General features: G+C 48.9%; 2 protein-coding genes across 3 annotated transcripts in view; one reads left to right on the forward strand and one right to left on the reverse strand.

Moving 5' to 3' along the window:
- RIC8A (RIC8 guanine nucleotide exchange factor A) overlaps positions 1–4,867 on the forward strand; it is a 5,467-nt gene extending 600 nt beyond the window's left edge. The window contains exons 3-10 of one of the 2 annotated variants that reach the window (XM_007465903.1): positions 19–609; positions 1,102–1,193; positions 1,665–1,815; positions 2,664–2,759; positions 2,843–2,987; positions 3,074–3,218; positions 3,636–3,755; positions 4,159–4,867. In XM_007465903.1, coding sequence (XP_007465965.1) covers positions 19–609; positions 1,102–1,193; positions 1,665–1,815; positions 2,664–2,759; positions 2,843–2,987; positions 3,074–3,218; positions 3,636–3,755; positions 4,159–4,279 — 1,461 coding nt within the window. In that variant the 3' untranslated portion in view covers positions 4,280–4,867. Of the gene's footprint in view, positions 1–18; positions 610–1,101; positions 1,194–1,664; positions 1,816–2,663; positions 2,760–2,824; positions 2,988–3,073; positions 3,219–3,635; positions 3,756–4,158 lie in introns of both variants that reach the window. The other variant, XM_007465904.1, reaches the window with a different exon arrangement.
- An 801-nt stretch (positions 4,868–5,668) lies between these two features.
- The window catches only part of SIRT3 (sirtuin 3), a 17,646-nt gene continuing 3,147 nt past the window's right edge, over positions 5,669–20,167 (reverse strand). Inside the window, exons 2-7 of the mRNA XM_007465905.1 lie at positions 18,336–18,521; positions 18,020–18,252; positions 16,213–16,313; positions 9,139–9,300; positions 7,745–7,954; positions 5,669–6,176 (exon numbers count right to left, since the gene is read on the reverse strand). Of these exons, the coding sequence (XP_007465967.1) occupies positions 6,147–6,176; positions 7,745–7,954; positions 9,139–9,300; positions 16,213–16,313; positions 18,020–18,252; positions 18,336–18,521 (922 nt within the window). The 3' untranslated portion in view covers positions 5,669–6,146. The remainder of the gene's footprint in view (positions 6,177–7,744; positions 7,955–9,138; positions 9,301–16,212; positions 16,314–18,019; positions 18,253–18,335; positions 18,522–20,167) is intronic.

The raw sequence follows: 20,167 nt of genomic DNA on the forward strand, positions 1-20,167 counted from the left end.
TCTTCTCCCTGCCCACAGAGACTGGCGGAGCTGCTGGTCTCGGTCCTGGAGCAGGGCCTGCCACCTTCCCGTCGCATCATCTGGCTGCAGAGCATCCGCATCTTGTCTAGGGACCGCAGCTGCCTGGACTCATTCACCAGCCGCCGGAGCCTGCAGGCACTTGCCTGCTACGCTGGCATCTCCGCCTCCCAGGGCTCGGTCCCCGAACCCCTGGACATGGATGTTGTGCTTGAGTCCCTTAAGTGCCTGTGCAACCTTGTGTTAAGCAGCCCCGTGGCACAGGTGCTGGCGGCAGAGGCGGGTCTAGTGGTGAGGCTCGCAGAGCGAGTGGGGCTGTACCGCCAGAGCAGCTTCCCGCACGACGTCCAGTTCTTTGACTTGCGCCTCCTCTTCTTGCTAACGGCACTTCGCGCCGATGTGCGCCAGCAGCTGTTTCAGGAGCTGCAGGGAGTGCACCTGCTGACCGAAGCGCTGGAGCTGACGCTGGGAATGACCCCTGGAGAGAGGCCCCCTGAGCTCCTGCCTCCCCAGGAGACTGAGCGAGCCATGGAGATCCTCAAAGTGCTCTTCAACATCACCTTCGACTCCATCAAGAGGGAAGTGGACGAGGTGAGGGCTGATCTTAGCCTGTGGGTGGGGTATAACAACTTGGACGTTTCTTGGGCGTGCTGCTTTGCCAGGTACCTTAAAATTTCTTCACGTCAGACTAGGAGGAACTCTTAGCCTGTCAAGAGAAGCAGGGAGATGCCCATCCGGAACAGGGCTCTCAAAGAAGTTTTCTCAGGGAGGTGGAGAGCGTAACTGGCTCTTGCAGCTTGGCAGGAGGGCTGTTTGGTGGGGGGAGGCTGTGAGAGACTCATCACCATGCCTCTGTGAGCATGGGCCTAAAGCTTAGAGCACCTCCAAGGGGATCCGTCAACGTTCTTAGTCAGGAGGGTGCTCTTAAGGTCGCGTGGGAGAGGACAGCATCCAGGTATACAGTAGAGGAGGTGTGTAATTAGCGCACGTGGGCTTGCGGCGGGCCAGACGGTAGACTCTCAGCTGGCAGCGATGGAGGCAAGTGGGGCTCTCTCTCACAGGAATCCCTTTCTCTTTGGTCAGGAAGACACTGCCCTTTACCGGCACCTGGGGATCCTTCTGCGGCACTGTGTGATGGTTGCTGCTGCTGGAGACCGCACAGAGGAGTTCCACGGGTGAGGGTGGTGCCTGTTGTGCGGGGGGCGTTCTGCTCGCAGGTCTCCCTAGTGGTTCCTAGCTCTAGAGTCTTCTTTCATCTGGGTGAGATGGACGTCAGTGTGTTTCCGGGGAGCTCCGGCATTTACGGTACACGGCTAGGACGAGAGCTGTGAGTCCGGGGACAGGAACGTGCCAGTGGACTTTGGGTAGTGTCACGGACAGTATGGTATCCATAAGGCAGCATGCTTATTCACGTACATTGTTGCTGACCTACGCGTAGGCAGGTTCTGATTTTTGACTGCGTTGCTTCGACCCAGATGTGCGCTGGGTCGGGCGTTCACAGGGAGTGTTCCCCTCAGCTCTGGTACCTCGTGCTCTTGCTCAGGCCCCCGACGCTGGTTCATATCATGGCACCAGCAGGTGGTTGCAAGCATTGTACCTGTGCTCGGGGATTGAATTTACCAAATGCCCCTTTTATCTGTCCCCAGCCACACGGTGAACCTCCTGGGGAACTTGCCCCTCAAATGTTTGGACGTTCTTCTCACCCTGGAACCCCACGAAGGCTCTTTGGAGTTCCTGGGAGTGAACATGGATGTGATTCGTGTTCTCCTCAGCTTCCTGGAGAAGCGTCTGCACCAGGTGGGCAGGGGGAGCTGCTGTGGCTCTGGTCCAGGCTTTCCCGAGCAGCTGTGGTCGCTGCGTTTTTGTAGTCCACGCTGGGAGGTGGAGATCAGCCCCCCAGTGTGATTCAGGTGACGCTCCAGCTCCTCCACGGTCCGGCTACGCAGGGGTCCAGACCCTCCTCCCTGAGAAGTATACGGAAACAAGTTTTCAGAGTCTAGCAAAGAACTCATTTTCTTAGATCTCCTTGTGGGTCTTTGAGTGGCCCTGAGAAGCCCGCCTACCTGTAGTCCCTGCTTGTGACCCTAAACTCAAAGTGTCACTGAGCACAAGCAGCCCTTGGTGACGAGCATTGGCCATGCCTTGGCATCCCTAAGGGGACCCGCAGGGCCTTCAAGCCAGAGACTCCCTGATTCCTGCGGCTGCACCCCAGGGCATTGGCCAGCCAGTGCTCTAACCAGCCCCCCTGGCGTTCGCAGATGTATCACGCTAGCCAAAGAGATTCTGTAGGGATCCATGTTGCCTGCATGCCCTGGGAGCTGGTTTATGTGCTCGCGGTGTGCTAACCACTTGGGACACTCTGTTTTCCCCACCATTCTGGTGTAAAGGGAGGGAAGTGAGACTCAAAGCAGTTGAGTGATTTGCCTCAAGTTGCAGGGCAGGCGAATGGTCCTGAGTTAGGGTCCACGCCTGTCCTTTTTGAAGCTCACACAGACACCCACTGCCCTCTCTTAGCCCCTCAGCTGGGGCCCCTGTGGCGGGGCCTCGTCCTGAACGCCTCCAGCCAGGACCATCTGGTGCATGTGCCTAGCTCCCCTGGCCTCGAGTTAGATGGGCGCAGCCCAGTGACGGAGGCTCCTCTGCAGACGCACAGGCTGAAGGAGAGTGTGGCCCCCGTGCTGAGCGTGCTGACGGAGTGTGCCCGCATGCACCGGCCCGCCAGGAAGTTCCTGAAGGCCCAGGTACGGGGCAGAGGGGCCGCAGTCAGGGCCTGGTCAGACCCTGGTCGTTCCAGGCCTGGGCTCAGGGACAAGTACATCCCCAGGTGCTGCCCCCGCTGCGGGATGTGAGAACCCGGCCCGAGGTGGGGGAGCTGTTGCGGAACAAGCTGGTTCGCCTCATGACGCACCTGGACACCGACGTGAAGAGGGTGGCAGCCGAGTTCCTGTTTGTCCTGTGCTCTGAGAGCGGTGAGTCGGGGGGCCGGCCCCTCGCCTGCCCCTCTCCAGCCCCTCCCCAGCCACGTTTGCACACTGACCTCTGCCCTGCCCTTCAGTGCCCCGATTCATCAAGTACACAGGCTACGGGAATGCTGCCGGCCTCCTGGCTGCTAGGGGCCTCATGGCAGGGGGCCGGCCTGAGGGCCAGTACTCGGAGGACGAGGACACGGACACAGACGAGTACAAGGAAGCCAAGGCCAGGTGTGTGCCCCCCACATCCTCGGGCTGCCCTCACTCGGCCCCCATTCCTATTCCCACACCCATTTGGGCCCGTAGGGTGGGCAGGACAGGGTGACCAGCAGGTAAGACCTTACAGAATCAGGCTGCTGTTCCCAAGTGACACGTATTCTGACATCAGGGTGTTTTGTTGAGAACACAGGCTGAAGGGGGCCGAGCAGTGCCGGGGACCAGGTGGTCCAGACGGCAGGAGCTGGTTACCTGCTGCTGCAGGAGGGAGGGCTCTTCTGCAGTGGCCTCGCCTTCCCCGCACCCAGGAAACTGGGTTTCCCGCCATTACAAGCCCAAGCAGGAAGATAAGCAACTCCACCCACCCCACACAGCCTTCTCTTGTCCTGCAAAGTCTCTAATGCATTCCCCATTCTCCCTCTTGTGAAACAGCATAAACCCAGTGACTGGGAGGGTAGAGGAAAAGCCTCCCAACCCCATGGAGGGCATGACGGAGGAGCAGAAAGAACATGAGGCCATGAAGCTGGTGAACATGTTTGACAGGCTCTCCAGGTATGTGGCCTCTGGCAGGAGGGGCCCAGCGCTGGGACAAAGGAGAAGGACCCACGTCCCGTCTTGCGAGAGCCGCGGGGAGTGGGATCCGCGTGGGGTTAGGTTCTGGCAGGGCTGCATCGCTAATGTTTGAAATCACCTGTCTTGGAGGAAATTCTCTAGCCAGGGGTTAGGGCTGAGATCAGTATTAGGTCCATTTTTACAGTTGATGAAAACTGAGGCCCAGAGAAATTAAGACACTGCCTAAGGTCTCAGAGCCTAGGTAGCAGTTAGGATTTAGGCCTGACTGAAACAGTTCCCACCTAGGCTTCCCCAGTAAACAGAAGCAGTTTGGTGGAACAGAAGGTCGCAGCCAGGGGTGAGCAGGACCCCTGCCCATCCCTACCACACCTTTTCCCTGTAGGCACAGAGTCATCCAGCCCATGGGGATGAGTCCCCGGGGTCAGCTCACATCCCTGCAGGATGCCATGTGCGAGACCATGGAGGGACAGCTCTCCTCGGACCCTGACTCGGACCCTGACTGAGAATGGCTGCTCTTCCGCTGCCCTTCAGAACTGGTGCTGCTTCCAGAGGAGTCCTGGGGGCCAGGACCTGGGGAAGCCACATCCCTCCCTCCAACTCGGAGACCCTTTTCTCTTTACTCCCACACTTCTATTCGTGATTTGCCTTTGGTCCATTTTCTTCTCTTCAGGGCTGCGAGGGTCTTGTCCTCCGAACTCTGGGAACTCGGCCTTGCTTTCCACAAATGAAGTGGCTTCTTTTATGTGTGCCTGAGGGCAGGGCTTAACCGAAGGCAGAAATGTACATGGGTTTGGGAGGGCAGGGGCTGAGTGTGGGCTGAGTGAGACACAGCACATCCACAGCTGGCACGCAGGCCCAGAGCTGGTGTTGGGCAAGCACCACATTTCACAGGGGAAAGAACCTGCTGGAACTTTATATGCTAATGCCGGAAACACACTTACAAGGTATGATCTGCTGTTTTTGTCACCACTGAGTGCAGGGCTGGTAGCCTCTTGCATTCTCGGTCCTGGCTCAGTGCCCAAGTTCTCTGGTTGTGCCAGTTGGGTCTCGATCCTTCCCACTGGTTTCAGCCATAAATACATGAAGGAAAATGTCTCTCCTGAAACCATAAGTCTAGATTTCTATCATGCACCACAGAGCTTCACGGAAAAATTATTCTGGAATAAAGAGTTCCAGGCAAGGATGTGTGTGAATGTATGTGCAAGATACCAAGTAAAGGCACATTAAGTAGAAAAAGAATCATGTTTTTCTTACAATTCAGCGCTTTTCCCAGATGCGCACGCATGTCTTGTTCTTGAAGAGTGAGGCCACCGGGTCTCCTGAGGAGTCTGTCGGTGAGATCTGCTCCAGCCCAGGGGCCCAGTGGGGAAGACAAGATGCCAGGAAGGAGAGAGCACTGGGGGCAGGGTTGGAGCAACCCCAAAAGAGGCCTGTACAGAAGCAGGGACACCACAGTATGTTCTGCCCAAACAGCAGTGTGGCCTGAGCACAGGTCAGGGAGCCAGGCGAGGTTTCCAAATGAGTACTGCTTTCTGTCTTAGAGGTTAATTCTAGCAGCATTACTGGAAGAAGGCCTGATGGGGGAGAGTAGAGACAGGGAGACAGGAAGCTACTGGAATGGTCTGGAACAGATGAGTTTCTGGGGGTTGATGTGAAAGGCATCGGGGTCAAGTGAACAGGATGGGATGACCTTCATGAGGGGTGCTGGGTGCTCTGAAGGTCCCATGGACTTGAGCTGGAAGAGGGCACTATGCCCATCTCCAAGATGAATCAGGGACAAATGTTCTCAGTCCTCGGGTTGTTTCAGTGGAGGAAAGACACCCACACACCCCCAAGCTCCCCTTTCCACATTCATCTTCCCTTTTAGGAGACAAAAATGAAGGGATGCCCAGTTTCTCTATTACAGTTTACTTCATGCCAGAAATGAAGGACAATCTCTAAAAATAAACCTACTAAAGAGGCCAACGTGCTAGAAAACTCTAGTGCATTACCTGGGACCCAGGCCCACACTTGGGGTGTGACTGGGGCTGCTCGACCCAAGTGGACAGATGCTGAACCTGCCCTTCAGGTGGAGTCCAGTCTGGGGTTCCAGGTTGTCTGAGTCCAAGAGGTTGACCATCAGAAGAACGCTTGTGGCATTAAGAACTTCAGCAAAAAGTCAGGCCAGGCAGCTCCTGCACATCTGTGGCTGGGGTGGCCCCAAGTGCACAGACTCTCATGACCTGGGAAGACACTCCAGGGGCAGCCTCAGGTCGCATGTTCTGATTCAGCCAAAATTTGTAAGCGTGCCCGAGCTGTTCTTCAGGCAGAGGGCTCGTCAGAAGTGGGCAGTGACTCCCATGTAGCCATTTCTGGCGTGAGGAGCAGCCCTCACTCTCCTAATTTGTCCCAACCGTCAAGCTGGAGCACAAAGGAGAGAGGAGACTGGTTATCTGAAAACATACCTGGGCACATCTCAGGGCCTGGAATTGAATTATTTCCTAAAACGGAAGCTTTTCTGCCTGCAAATGCTGTTCAACCAAGTTAAGACAATGCCAGCAGGGCTGGGCAAAACTGGGTGGCTAAATGGAGGGCTTCGCTTAAGTAACCAGTCAAGATGTATTCAAGTACATTCACTGTTTGGAAAAGTAATCCAACTAAGACTTCAGCTCATCCCTTAGTGTTGATTCTCGGACAGCAACTCTTTTAAAATAAGTAAACCCCTAAAATTGTAACTTTACACAAACTTCTGTGGAACTAGAAAATAGCACCGGTCAAATCCTATAGGACTTAATTCTAAAAGTCTATAGAGGCTACTTGACTTTGTCTTGCTGTTACACGGAAGTAGGAAGTCAGCCACCCAAGGCTCCTGTGTAAGCTGCCAGGCGGATCTGACCAAGATCTCTACTCCCCTGTGAGCAAGGCATCCGCTGCGGTTCCTCTCGAGGTGTAAAGTGTAAGCATCCGTATTAGCCGGACTCTGCTTCCATTAAGCGACCCAGCAACGTGACTTTAACATTTGATGGTCTTTATTTCCTCCATATAATGAAATGAGAAATGGCACCGTCCTACATCTTATCCCTAAGAGCCAAACTCTGGATTGAAAGGCAATGATGTCTAATATCATGAAAACAATATAACTGCAAAGTCTTATATCTTTAAAAAGCCTCATATTCTTCTTGCTTTGGTTCAAATTGGTAAGAAATCAGGCTATAGCCAGAGGCTGGGGGCTTTTGCCAGTGGACGTGAGAGGAAAGGGCTGACTCATGGCCCTGAGTCCTGAAGCAGCCACGGCCAAAGGGTGAGAGGTTTCCCAAGATAGCAAGAACATAAATTACAGCATTCTAGTGAAGTCCACTTTCAGCAGTGTTATACCTGGCTGTAATCATAAATAATCCTCTTTGAGACAACTGGACTTCAAATGCTTAATGCTGCCCCCTGTAGAAAATAACCCCTCACATCAAGGCTACACATGCTAACTGATTCTCATGGGAAACTGCATTTTCTGTAACTTCACTTGTTTATAGGAGGTTTGACATCTAGAGAGATCAAGGCTCTCTGACTTTCTACGCTCAGCAGATGATACGTCAGCTCCTCTCACTCTGATTATCTCCTAAAAGCATCATCCCACACAGGTTCAGAGAACTTCAGAATCGCATCTTATCCTGGAGTGCTCCTTTAGTTTAGGGTACAAAGACAGCTGAAGTGTGACGACTGCAAAACGACAGCCCTGTCTGCCTGGACCCTCATCTCCACTCTGCCACTCAGCAGGCACGAAGCATCAGTTTCTTCATCTCTAAACAGAGGTACTAAGAATCACATCACCTGATTCATAAGCACATAGATGGCGCCAAACAGTGCCCGGTACAGGGTTAACAGCAATATTACCTATTACTGTTACTGTTTTAGCCAAAGAGGGCGCCACTCCAGGTTGACCAGACCCCAGAGTAGAAGAGATGGCCCCTCCCGTGACTCTCAGCAGTCCCTACCTTTCCAGTTTCCCGCTGGATGAGGTCCCGCATCTCCTCCGTCCAGCCCAGAAGCTCCACCAGCCTTTTCACACCGTGAACCACGTCCCCCAGCTGGACCACATCCCTGCCCCGAGGATGCCTAGCCAAGGACCCCACCAAGTCCCGGTTGATGAGCAGTCGGGGCACCGAGCTCCGCACGGCCTCAGACAAGCTGGCGAAAGGTTCCACCTGAAAAATTGCCCAAACGTGAGGAGCACAGTGCCCGCCCTCCCAAGCCCTCAGGACCTTTCTGCCACAGCCCCTGCAGCCTTGGAGGGACAGCACAGACTGACAGTGAGACCTTGGATATGGAGAAAACCCAGCATCTGTTTCATTTCTTCAGTAGCACTCCCACCGCTGGGTCTCGATGCCCTTGTTCCCCCCCTCCCAGCCTCCCTCTCATCCATGCCCCCTTTCTCTTCCGACATCTCCTGGGTCCTGTGGGTCTCCCTGCTAAAGTTCATGCACACCACCTTACCTGCCCTCCTCATCCACACTCACCAGTGACATGACAGCTCGTCTATCTGGTCTCGCTCCCTGAGAGCAAGGGCCCGGCCCCTCACAGAGGGGCCACCACTGGGGGGTTCCTGACACACACACTGCAACAGGGCCTGGCACACAGCAGGCAGATTCACTGAAAAAACACACAGCTCTGGGCCTCTGACTGGCTGGGGCCCCAGGCACAGATCTTTCTGGCCCCTCTGCCCCTTGGTGCCTGCATCCAATCAGGCACAGCCCATTTCAGGGTCTCATCACGTCCTTTAGAAGTCTCCTGATCTTCAAATCCGGGTGCACCTCCCAGGCACCTCAAACACACGTGTGCAGGACTGCACTCAGCATCCCTGATCCAGATTCCCCCTCCCCAGCAAAGGCCCTGACCCCCACGAAGAGACAGACACCTCTCTCTTCGGTCCTCAAAGTGACGCCAAGCTCCGAGTCCAGCCATTCCCTCTCTGCCGTCTCTCGTAGCCCCGCAGTCTGACTGTGCTCAGCCTCCTGGACATCTGCTCACTTCAGTCCCTGTCCCCAAGTCTCTCTGATCCCGAGGATGACCAGCTACATCCCTGGTTTCACTACCTCTAGACAAGGTCGGTCTCTGTGATACGACCCGAGAGACCTGCTCCCGCCTCACATCTCCCACACCCCTTCCCCTTGTGCACTGTGCCCACCTGCACTCTGGATAGCTCCAACGCTGAGCGTCCTCCCTGCTCCCCATTCTAGGCCTGGAACACCTCTGCCTCCTCGCATGTTGAATCCACTCATCTTCCAAAGGTGTGGCCCCAGAGCGTCTGTCCCACCAGCCCCGCCTCCTCTGCCTCGTCCCGCCAGCCTCCTCCCCACATGTCTGTGCACCGCAAGGCCTGCTGACAAACCTCCAGAGAGGTCCCAAGGATGAGCAGCAGGTCTGCGGTGGGGAAGTCAGCCAGATGCAGCAGGAACCTGTGGGGCAGCATCTCCCCAAAGAATACGATGTCGGGCTTCACAACGCCAGTGCAGACCGGGCAGCGAGGGACCGTGTCCACCATCACGTCGGCCTGGGTGACACAGAGAGAAAGGGGGCCCAAGGAAGCTGTCACAACACACTTCAAACGGAAAAGGCAAAAACAGCTTCTTATTGAGAAACTGTCAAACGTTCCACAGCTGAGACAGTAGTACAGTGAGGCCCGCTGTATATACTGAACCAGCTTCAGCAGTTACTGACAGTCTGCCAGTTTCATAGAGCACCCCAGAATTTGGGGAGGTTGCAGTATTTGAAAGCAGATCCTGGACACCAGACGATATCCAACGCATTGAACGCTACGCTCTGCACCTGGGGTGCTTATCAGAGATATGCAGGTGCTGAGGAAACACAGCTGACCTTGGAACAATACAGGGGTCAGGGGCACCAACCCTCCGCACAACTGAAAATCTGTACAGAACTTAGAGTTAGTTAACCCTCTGTACAGATGGTTCCTCTGTATCTGTGGTTCAACCAACCATGGATCAAGTAGTCCTGGAGTACACATTTATTGAAAAAAATCCACATATGAGTGGACCCACACAGTTCAAACCCATGTTCAAAGGCCAACTGTACTGATTATACAGTCCTCAGAAGTACTCTGTAGGCATTTGGCCAACAACAGGAATTATTCAATGAAAATGACGGTATAAATTTGTCCCTGATTTTAGCTGAAGTGATCCTGACATCATCACCTTAGCCCTGAAGACATTCAGGTCGGCTTCAGCTCACTGGCTGGAGTTATGAGTCACAACGTTTTCCACAGACTTCCTCCTTGCAGGCCAAGGTGAAGCAGATGTAAGCTATTATCATATCCTGCTACACTTGGATTCATGCTTGGGCTAGACATTAGAGGAGGAAACTAAGGAAAAAGACACCTGGCTTCTAAGATAAACCTTTACAGCTAATGGGATTTGTTTTTGCAGGCGGAACCCAGTAAGGAGCAGCAGAAACAACAGACAAAAGAGATGGGCTGGTCAACGACTTCAGATATTCGAAGATACAGATTAGAAACTATATTATGGGTAAATTTTTAAAAAGACAGGCTTGAAATATCTATTGCAGATAGAAAGCTATACAAAATAATGTTGTGGATTTGAAAAAGAACCAGATAGAACTTCCAGTAATAAAAAGTAGAGTATCGAAAATTAAAGCTCAGTGGAAGGGCTTTATCCTCTATGACAGGATAGAATGTCGATAAACTGGAAAGTAGATCAGGAGAAGAACTCAGAATGCAGCACAAAGAGGAGCAGGATGGGTGTAGAAAAGAGCCGCCAAGGGCTGCGGACAGTGTGAACCAGTCTCAGAGGTGTTTCACCCAAGGTCCACACAGAGAGGACAGGACATGGTGGGGCAGTCACTGTCTGAAGGGATCATGACTGAAGATTTTTCAGCAAAAATGAAAGATATCAAACCTCAGATTCAGAAAGCTCTACAATTTTTAAGCAGAATAAACAAAAGGAAATCCATACGGAGACGAACCATAGTAAAGTGCAAAACTCCAAAGAGAAAAGTTTTTTAAAATATGCAGAGAATAGATAGCAACAGACTGATTCTAAAGTTGATATGGAAAGCAAAAGACTCAGAATAGCCAGCACAATCTGGAAGAAGATGATCGATGAAAGAAAACTATGGTAAGTCAGGCTTCGTTAAAATTAAAGACTCCTCCTCTGTGAAAGACAATGTCAAGAGGATGAGACGACAAGTCACAGACAGGGAGAAGATATGCAAAAGACACATCTGATAAAGAATAAGAAAATGGGCAACCCAGTTAAAAACTGAGCCCAAGACCTCACCAAAGAAGATATACAGATGGTAAATGAGCATATGAAACAAGTTCAACATCGTATGTCACTAGGAAATTGCAAATTAAACAATGATATTCCACTACACACCTATGAAGAACACTGACAACACCAAGTGCTTATGAGGATGTGGAGCAACAGGAACTCACATTCAGTGCTGCTGGGAATGCAAAAAGGGGCAGCCCCTTGGGAAGACACAAACTAAACACAGTCTTACCATAGCATTCAGCAATCACGCTCCTTGGTATTTACCCAGAGGAATTTATGTCCACATAAAAACCTGCACATGGATGTTTACAGCAACTTTATTCATAATTGCCAAAGCAATCAAGATGTCCTTTAGTAGGTGAATGGATAAACAAACTGTGTTACATCCAGCAAATGGAATATTAGCCTAAAAAAAAAAAAAAGTGCTTATCAGGCCATGAAAAGACATGGAGGAACCTTAAATACATAATGCTAAGTGAAAGAAGCCAGTGAGAAAAGGCTGCATATTGTATGATTCCAACTCTATGACATTCTGGAAAGGGCAAAACTATGGAGACAACAAAAAGATCCATGATTGCCAACCTGAATGTCCATCAACAGATGAATGGATAAAGAAGATGTGGTACAGGGCTTCCCTGGTGGCGCAGTGGTTGAGAGTCCGCCTGCCGATGCAGGGGGAGCGGGTTCGAGGGCAAAACTATGGAGACAACAAAAAGATCCATGATTGCCAACCTGAATGTCCATCAACAGATGAATGGATAAAGAAGATGTGGTACAGGGCTTCCCTGGTGGCGCAGTGGTTGAGAGTCCGCCTGCCGATGCAGGGGACACGGGTTCATGGCCCGGTCCAGGAAGATCCCACATGCCGCGGAGAGGCTGGGCCCGTGAGCCACGGCTGCTGAGCCTGCTGAGCCTGCGCGTCCGGAGCCTGTGCTCCACAATGGGAGAGGCCACGACAGTGAGAGGCCCGCATAACGCAAAAAAAAAAAAAAAAAAAAAGAAGAAGATGTGGTACATATACACAATGGAATATTACTCAGCCATAAAAAAGAACAAAATAATGCCATTTGCAGCAACATGGATGGACCTAGAGATTACCATACTTAGTGAAGGAAGTCAGACAGAGAAAGACATATATATGATATCACTCATATGTGGAATCTAATTTTTTTTAAATGATACAAGTGAACTTATTTACAAAACAGAAACAGACTCACAGATTTCAAAAACAAACTTACGGTTACCAAAGGGGAAACGTGGTAGGGAGGGATAAATTAGGAGCCTGGGATTAACATATACACACTACTATATACCAACAAGGACCTACTGTATAGCACAGGGAACTCTACTCAATATTCTGTAATAACCTATATGGGAAAAGAATCTGAAAAAGAATGAATATATGTATAACTGAATCACTTTGCTGTACACCTGAAACTAACACAACACTGTAAATCAACTACACTCCAATAGAATTTTTTTTTAAATCAGTGGTTGCTAGGGGTTGGGGGCAGGAAGGGAATAGGGTTGACTGATTAATGGATACAGGGTTTTCCTTTGGGGTGATGAAAATATTTTGGAATTAGATAGAGGTGGCGGTTGCACAACACAGTGAATGTACTAAATACCAATAAACTGTACACTTTAAAATGGTTAATTTTATGTTGTGTGAATTTCACCTCAATAAAAAATAAAAGACAGGATCCTGTGCCACGTCAATATTTCAGAATTTCATCTTTATTTAAGATTTTCCACTCTGTCTTACTCTACTTTAAAAAACCCATTCTAGGGACTTCCCCAGTGGTCCAGTGGTTAAGAATCCACCTTCTGCAAGGATATACAACAGAGAAAAGACAGTCTCTTCAGTAAGTGGTGCTGGGAAAACTGGACAGCTACATGGAAAAGAATGAAGTTAGAACACTTCCCAACACCATACACACAAATGAACTCAAAATGGATCAAAGACCTAAATGTAAGACCGGACAGTATAATACTGTTAGAGGAAAACATAGGAAGAACACTCTTTGACATAAATCACAGCAAGAATTTTTTTGACCCACCTCCTAGAGAAATGGAAACAAAAACAAAAATAAACAAATGGGACCTAATGAAACGTAAAAGCTTTTGCACAGCAAAGGAAACCATAAACAAGACAAAAAGACAACCCTCAGAATTGAAGAGCATATTTGCAAACGAATCAACAGACAAAGGATTAATCTCCAAAATATACAAAGAGCTCATGTAACTCAATATCATAAAAACAAACAACCCAATCCAAAAATGGGTGGAAGACCTAAGCTAAATATACATTTCTCCAAAGAGGACATACAGATGGCCAAGAGGCACACGAAAAGATGCTCAACATCACTATTATGAGAGAAATGCAAATCAAAACTACAAGGAGGTATCACCTCACACTAGTCAGAATGGCCATCATCAAAAAATCTACAAACAGTAAATGGTGGAGAAGGTGTGGAGAAAAGGGAACCCTCCTGCACTGTTGATGGGAATGTAAACTGATACAGCCACTATGGAGAACAGTATGGAGGTTCCTTAAAAAACTAAAGATAGAACTACCATATGACCCAGCAATCCCACTACTGGGCATATACCCAGAGGAAACCGTAATTCAAAAAGACACATGCACCCCAGTGTTCACTGCAGCACTATTTACAATAGCCAGGACATGGAAGCAACCTAAATGTCCATCAACAGACGAATGGATAAAGGAGATGTGGTACATATATACAATGCAATATTACTCAATCGTAAAAAGGAATGAAATTGGGTCATTTGTAGAGATGTGGATGGACCTAGAGACTGTCATACAGAGTGAAGTAAGTCAGAAAGAGAAAAACAAATATCGTATGTTAACGCATATATGTGGAATCTAGAAAAATGGTACAGATGAACCAGTTTGCAAGGCAGAAATAGAGACACAGATGTAGAGGACAAACATATGGACACCAAGGCAGGGGTGGTGGGGGTGGTGGGATGAATTGGGAGACTGGGATTGACATGTATACACTGATGTGGATAAAACAGATAACTAACGAGAACCTGCTGTATAGCACAGGGAACTCCACTTCGCTGTATAGTAGAAACTAACACAACATTGTAAAACAACTATATGCCCCCACCCAGAAAAATCCGCCTTCCAATGCAGGGGATGCAGGTTTGATCCCCAGTCGGGAAACTAAGATCCCACATGCCTGCGTGCCACAACTACTGAGCCTGCGCACTCTAGAGCCTGCACACCACAACTAGAGAGAAGCCCACATGCCACAATAAAGAGCCCGCACACCACAACGAAAGATCCCCCATGCCACAGCTAAGACCCAACACAGCCAAATAAATAAATAAATAATTTTTAAATAAATTAATTAAATTAAATAAAATGTTAAAAAAAAAAAAAGAAACTGGGCTTCCCTGGTGGCGCAGTGGTTGGGAGTCCACCTGCCAATGCAGAGGACACGGGTTCGTGCCCCGGTCTGGGAAGATCCCACATGCCACGGAGCAGCTGGGCCCATGAGCCATGGCCGCTGAGCCTGCGCATCCGGAGCCTGTGCTCCACAACTGGAGAGGCCACAACAGTGAGAGGCCCGTGTACCATAAAAAAAAAAAAAGAAAAGAAAAAAAAAAACATTCTAGGATAAAGAAGATGTGGTGTATATAGATATATACAATGGAATATTACTCAGCCATTTAAAAGACTGAAATAATGCCATTCGCAGCCACATGGATGGACCTAGAGATTATCATACTAAGCAAAGTAAGTCAGAAAGAGAAAGACGAATATCATAGGCTATCACTTATACGTGGAATCTAAAATACCACACAAATGAACAAATCTACGAAACAGAAACAGACTCACAGACATAGAGAACAGACTTGTGGTTGCCAAGGGGTAGGGAGGTGTGGGAGGGATGGATTGGGAGTGTGGGATTAGCAAATGCAAACTATTATATATAGGATGGATAAACTACAAGGGCCTACAGTATAGCACAGGGAACTATATTCAATATCCTGTGATAAACCATAATGGAAAAGAATGTGAAAAAGAATATATATATGTATAACTGGTCACTCTACTGTACAGCAGAAATTAAACACAACATTGTAAATCAACTAGACTTCAATAAAATTAAAAGAAAAAATCAATATCCTAAACCATAATGGAAAAGAATGTGAAAAAGAATATATATATGTATAACTGGTCACTCTACTGTACAGCAGAAATTAAACACAACATTGTAAATCAACTAGACTTCAATAAAATTAAAAGAAAAAAAAACACATTCTATTCCCAAATATTCCCAGAAGTACACAGAGGTGTAAACATGGGTATCATTACTGTATTATTTTTAATAGTAAAAATCACAGACATCATATAATATCCCACAACAGGTGAATTGCTAAATGGAATGCTCTATAGTTACTAAAAACAGTAAGTAGAGCTGTAGTTATTGACACAAAATATCCATGAAATTTTGCTCAGTGACAAAGCATGTTACACAATATTAATCTTAATGATCCCATTAATGAAAAAAAATGTAACTGTGTGTGGGTGTAAGTACCCAGAAATGTGCATGTATGTGTGTATATACATATCTTTCTTTTTTTAAGGTCTGGAACATTATACACCAAACTGTTAAAAGTGGGCTACAGGAACTGGATGAAGGCAGATTCATTCTCCCTATATATTTCTCTATTGCCTTATTTTTTTTTCAATCTGAAAAGATCCTATGGCCCAATAAGTTTATGTTTACAGGTACTGGCAGTCAGGACTTGCACATTTTTAAAAAACTGAAGCACAGTTGGTTTACAATGTTGTGTTAGTTTCAGGTGCACAGCACAGTGATTCGGTTATGCATGTATACATGTATGTATGTATACATATTCTTTTTTTATTCTTTTCCCTTATAGGTTATTAAAGCTATTGAATGTATAGTTCCCTATGCTATACAGTAAATCCTTGTTGTTTGTATTGCCTTAATTTTTTACAAGTACATATTACTTTTCTAAGTTAAAAATAAAAACATTTTCATAGTATTACTGTTCTGTTGTCCTTCCGACATGCTTATGAAACACCACTTCTCCAGCTTACTCCCAGTGAGAAAGGCAGAAGGGAGAGAACTGTCAGTGTGACAACTCACCCAAAAGTCCTCCCCTGGGAAGGGTCTTCGGCAGACAGTGCAGGTGGCAGAGGCAAAGGATCCATGAGCTTCAACGAGCTTTGAGGCAGGGATGCCAGACGCTGAAATTCAAACCAAAGCTAAGTGCTGCTGCCCCCAGCTTGGGCGGAAGCCCCTTAGAGTAACCTCCGGGCTGAGCAGGCCCTCCAGGAGTCACCGCCCTTGGTGGAAGCCCGATAGCCCCGCCTCTGTCACCTACAAACAACACCCCACTGATCAGAATAAGCTCAGGGGTGAGCCTCCAACATGGAGCCGAATCACAGTTAAAACAAAGCCTGTGAAAACACAGTAGAAAAAAGATTTAAGTCCAGATAAAATTACACCCAATACTAAGAAAAATATTTTCTATGCTACAGACACCTAGTAAAAGTGAGAAAATATTATAAATACATTTCCAAAAACCTGTAAAAAACAGACAAAAGGTAACTTATCATGAAGTTTTTGTTATCACCATCAGCTCTGGAAGGCTGTAGGTACACAGACCTGGTCCTAGCTGCAGTGGTTTCCCACTGTCCTCACTGTACATACACCGAAGCTCACAGCCACACACTCCCGCCTTCCCATAAGGCCTGCCCTGCTGCAACTCCAGGAGACAGACTGTCCCCATAGGGTATTCACTGCTGCCTATGTGGCTCCAAGCTGTAGAGTCCTTCCAGCAAAGAAACATTTTCCTGAAGTCGAGATAACTCCATTTTTCAAATCACAACACATCCACAGCCTGGCTGAGCTGCCGCTGGCTTGCTGAGAGTTGCCTGTCAGCACCTGTCAGCGTCACTGCACGTAAGAAGAGGCCCCGGCAACTGCTTCTCTAGGGTGCACGGCCAGAGGTCAGTATGACACTATGACCCATGAATCACTGGTTGTGGCCGCCACCTAGACAGTCAAGAAATCACCACACACTGAGTTTGATGAACTTAAGGAATTATGAGTGATTTCTCTGTGTGATAATGATATCATGGTTGTGTTTTAAAAGTCTTTATCTTCTAAAGATATCCATTGCTGGATTTATGTATTAAATTTACGACGAGAGGGATCTGCTTCAAAATAGTTGGGGGTGAGAGAGAGGTGGGGGTAGGACACAGATTAAACTGGACTAGCCATGATGAGGCGATGAGGACATGAGGATTCATTACATTCTTCTCTTCGTTTTTGTGTGCTCGTAAAATCCCATAATGAAAACTTTAAAAAAGAAATCATCAGGGGACTTCACTTGTCATCCAGTGGTTAAGAATCCGCCTTCCAATGCAGAGGACGTGGGTTTGATCCCTGGTCGGGGACCGAATATCCCACATGCCGTGGGGCAACTAAGCCCACGTGCCACGACTAGAGAGCCTGTGTGCCGCAACTACTGAGGCCACGTGCTCTGGAGCCCGTGTGCCACAACTAGAGAGAAGCCCACACACCGCAACAAAGATCCTGTGTGCCGCAACTAAGACCTGATGCAGCCAAATAAATAAATAAATAAATACTTTAAAATATATACATATAAAAAGAAAAGAAAAGAAATCATCGGATCAGAAGCTCCCAATGCCAACTTTAGTTCTATCCCAAACTCACAGCCCGGAAAACAGGTGCACCAATGAGGTCCCAACAGTGATACTTAAACACACAGAGGACATTATTTTGGGGGGGACAAAGGCAAAACTTTTTGGCTCAAAATCAGTCACAAGGATGGGGAATAAGCACTGGGCCTCAGCCCTATCCAGAAACAGGCACCTGAGCCTTCCCTGCAGGAGTGAGAAGATGTGAGACAGGACGGAGGTCTCACCTCTCTCAAGCCCGTCGATGTTCTGTGTGTAGAGCCGCAGAAGCAGCCCCTTGTCATGGAGCAGTCGCAGGAAATAGTGAGTGGCATTAGGCCTATAGTTCCCAGGGTACAGCTCCTTGGCAAAAGTGAAAAACGGCTTGGGATCGCGAAAGAAAAATGAGAGCTCAAAAATGGCCTCGGGGTAGGGGATCTTGTACTGTTGGAGGTTGCTGTAGTATCCGGTCCCTGGAGATCTGCAGAGAGAAGCAAGAGGCTCTGAGCCCTTCAGGAGAGAGCCCCAGGCAGCCAGGGAGGAGCATGGGGACTGCACGGGCACCTGAAGTCTGGGACGCCGCTGGGTGTGCTGATGCCGGCCCCCACCATGACCACCACCCTCTGGCAGGCTCTTGTTTTAATCAGCTCAGCAATGTCCTGCAGGAGAAACTTCTGACTGTGGCCTCTACTTCCAGAGACACTTGAGGCACTGGCAGAAAAAGATATGGGCCTTCCTCCACCTGCAAAACTGAGAGGAAAAGGAGAGCAGCCAGGTAACCAATGATAATCCAGTTCATGCTAGCAAGAATGAGCCATGTCTCCCCTCCCCAACCCCACCACTGAGAATGACCACACACTTCCCTCCTGCCCCCCAAACGACCACCTTTCTTACCATGGATAAAATACAAACTCAGAAATCAAGACGTATTTCCGGTTAATGGCAACTGTGCAAATAAGGAAAGTATCATTTCACAATTCCTGTTATCAAAGGCCAGTGGTGAAGGCTCAAGCTAGAGCCAAGGGCATCCCTTCACGGGGTCTCTGGGGATACTCTCTGCAGAGCCATACACCCTAACAAATACTCAGTGACATTTAAAGAAAGTGAAACATCTCAGACTTTACACCAAATATTACCAGGATGATAAGTGGGTTCAAGAGACCATTCCAAAAACAAACATTCATATCCTAACAGTGAGGGATTCAAACTGCTGCAGAGACTTCAACGTTCGCCACTATTCGGGAGGCTGCTCACGTTACATGGCAGCAAAACAAATCACATAACCCAGGCAAGGCAGTGGGCAGACTGGACCTCGGGGGTCTCCCTGCAGAACCCTAGAAGGCTTCTCAGGTCATCTCCAGAAACCAGGAGCTCAGACACTCACAACAAGTTTAACTGTTAGGGGTATGAGATGTTCTTCCACACGAAAAAAGAGCAAGACACACAATAAACAAGTCACAGGCTTCGGAGAGGCATCAGGACTCGGTAAATGACTCCAAACCCAGGAGAGCACCAGGAAGAAGACAAGGGCAACACAGACAGCAGAGCCTGGAGCGACACCTGCAAAACGTCCCACTGAAGCAAGTCTGCAGCCACTGGGGGCGCGCAGGCTAGAGACGAGTGCGGGCCTGAAGGCCTGCTGGGTTTATGATCTGCTCTTGGGGGCCCTCATCCGGCAGCTGCCTGAGCTGTACAACTTCATCACCTCCTGGTAGCACTCTGGCAGCTCGCCCAGAGTTCAAGACGGCCAGCCCCACCACACAGGGCGCCTTCCTCACACCCCAAGCGCTGGCAGCTACCACACCCATCCTCTAGGAGCGGGGCCTGATGACCCGCCTCCGGGACATCGCCATCGCCCTAGACCCCTCCACCCTGACAGGAAAAGAGATTAAACAAACTGAAATGACAGCCCTCCCCAAATGACTGATAAATCTAAAGTGAATACAGACATAAAAACAGGAAACAGAGTATTTCTTTCATTTGTGATACAAGCAAGAAATACACACTCTAAAAGCACATCTTTAGATACAGGTCAGGACAATCCAGAGCTTATCTTCCAGGAGTGTGACCCTAACTCACTCCCTTGTTTGCTCTGCCTTTGGTTTTTCTCTTGTTCCTGAAAAATCTGCACAGACCCACCTGCTTACACACTGTTGGTGAGGTTTGCCCAGATGCCCTCTGCCCCCCAGAGCACCCTAACATCTTAGCACAACACACCCCGCCCCAGTGATGGCTTCAACCCCGCTACTCCCTCTCACAGATCCCTCCTTTCCTGGTTCTTGTATACACCCTAAACTCAGCTCCTTTGCCTGAAAAGACCTTTTTCCACCTCAGCATGTCCAAAGTCTCCCAGAGTCAAGGCCACCTCCTTCATGAAGCCACTGCTGAACCCAGTG

Source organism: Lipotes vexillifer, unplaced genomic scaffold (assembly GCF_000442215.2).
Source record: "Lipotes vexillifer unplaced genomic scaffold, Lipotes_vexillifer_v1.1 scaffold1094, whole genome shotgun sequence".
Taxonomy (NCBI): Eukaryota; Metazoa; Chordata; class Mammalia; order Artiodactyla; family Lipotidae; genus Lipotes; species Lipotes vexillifer.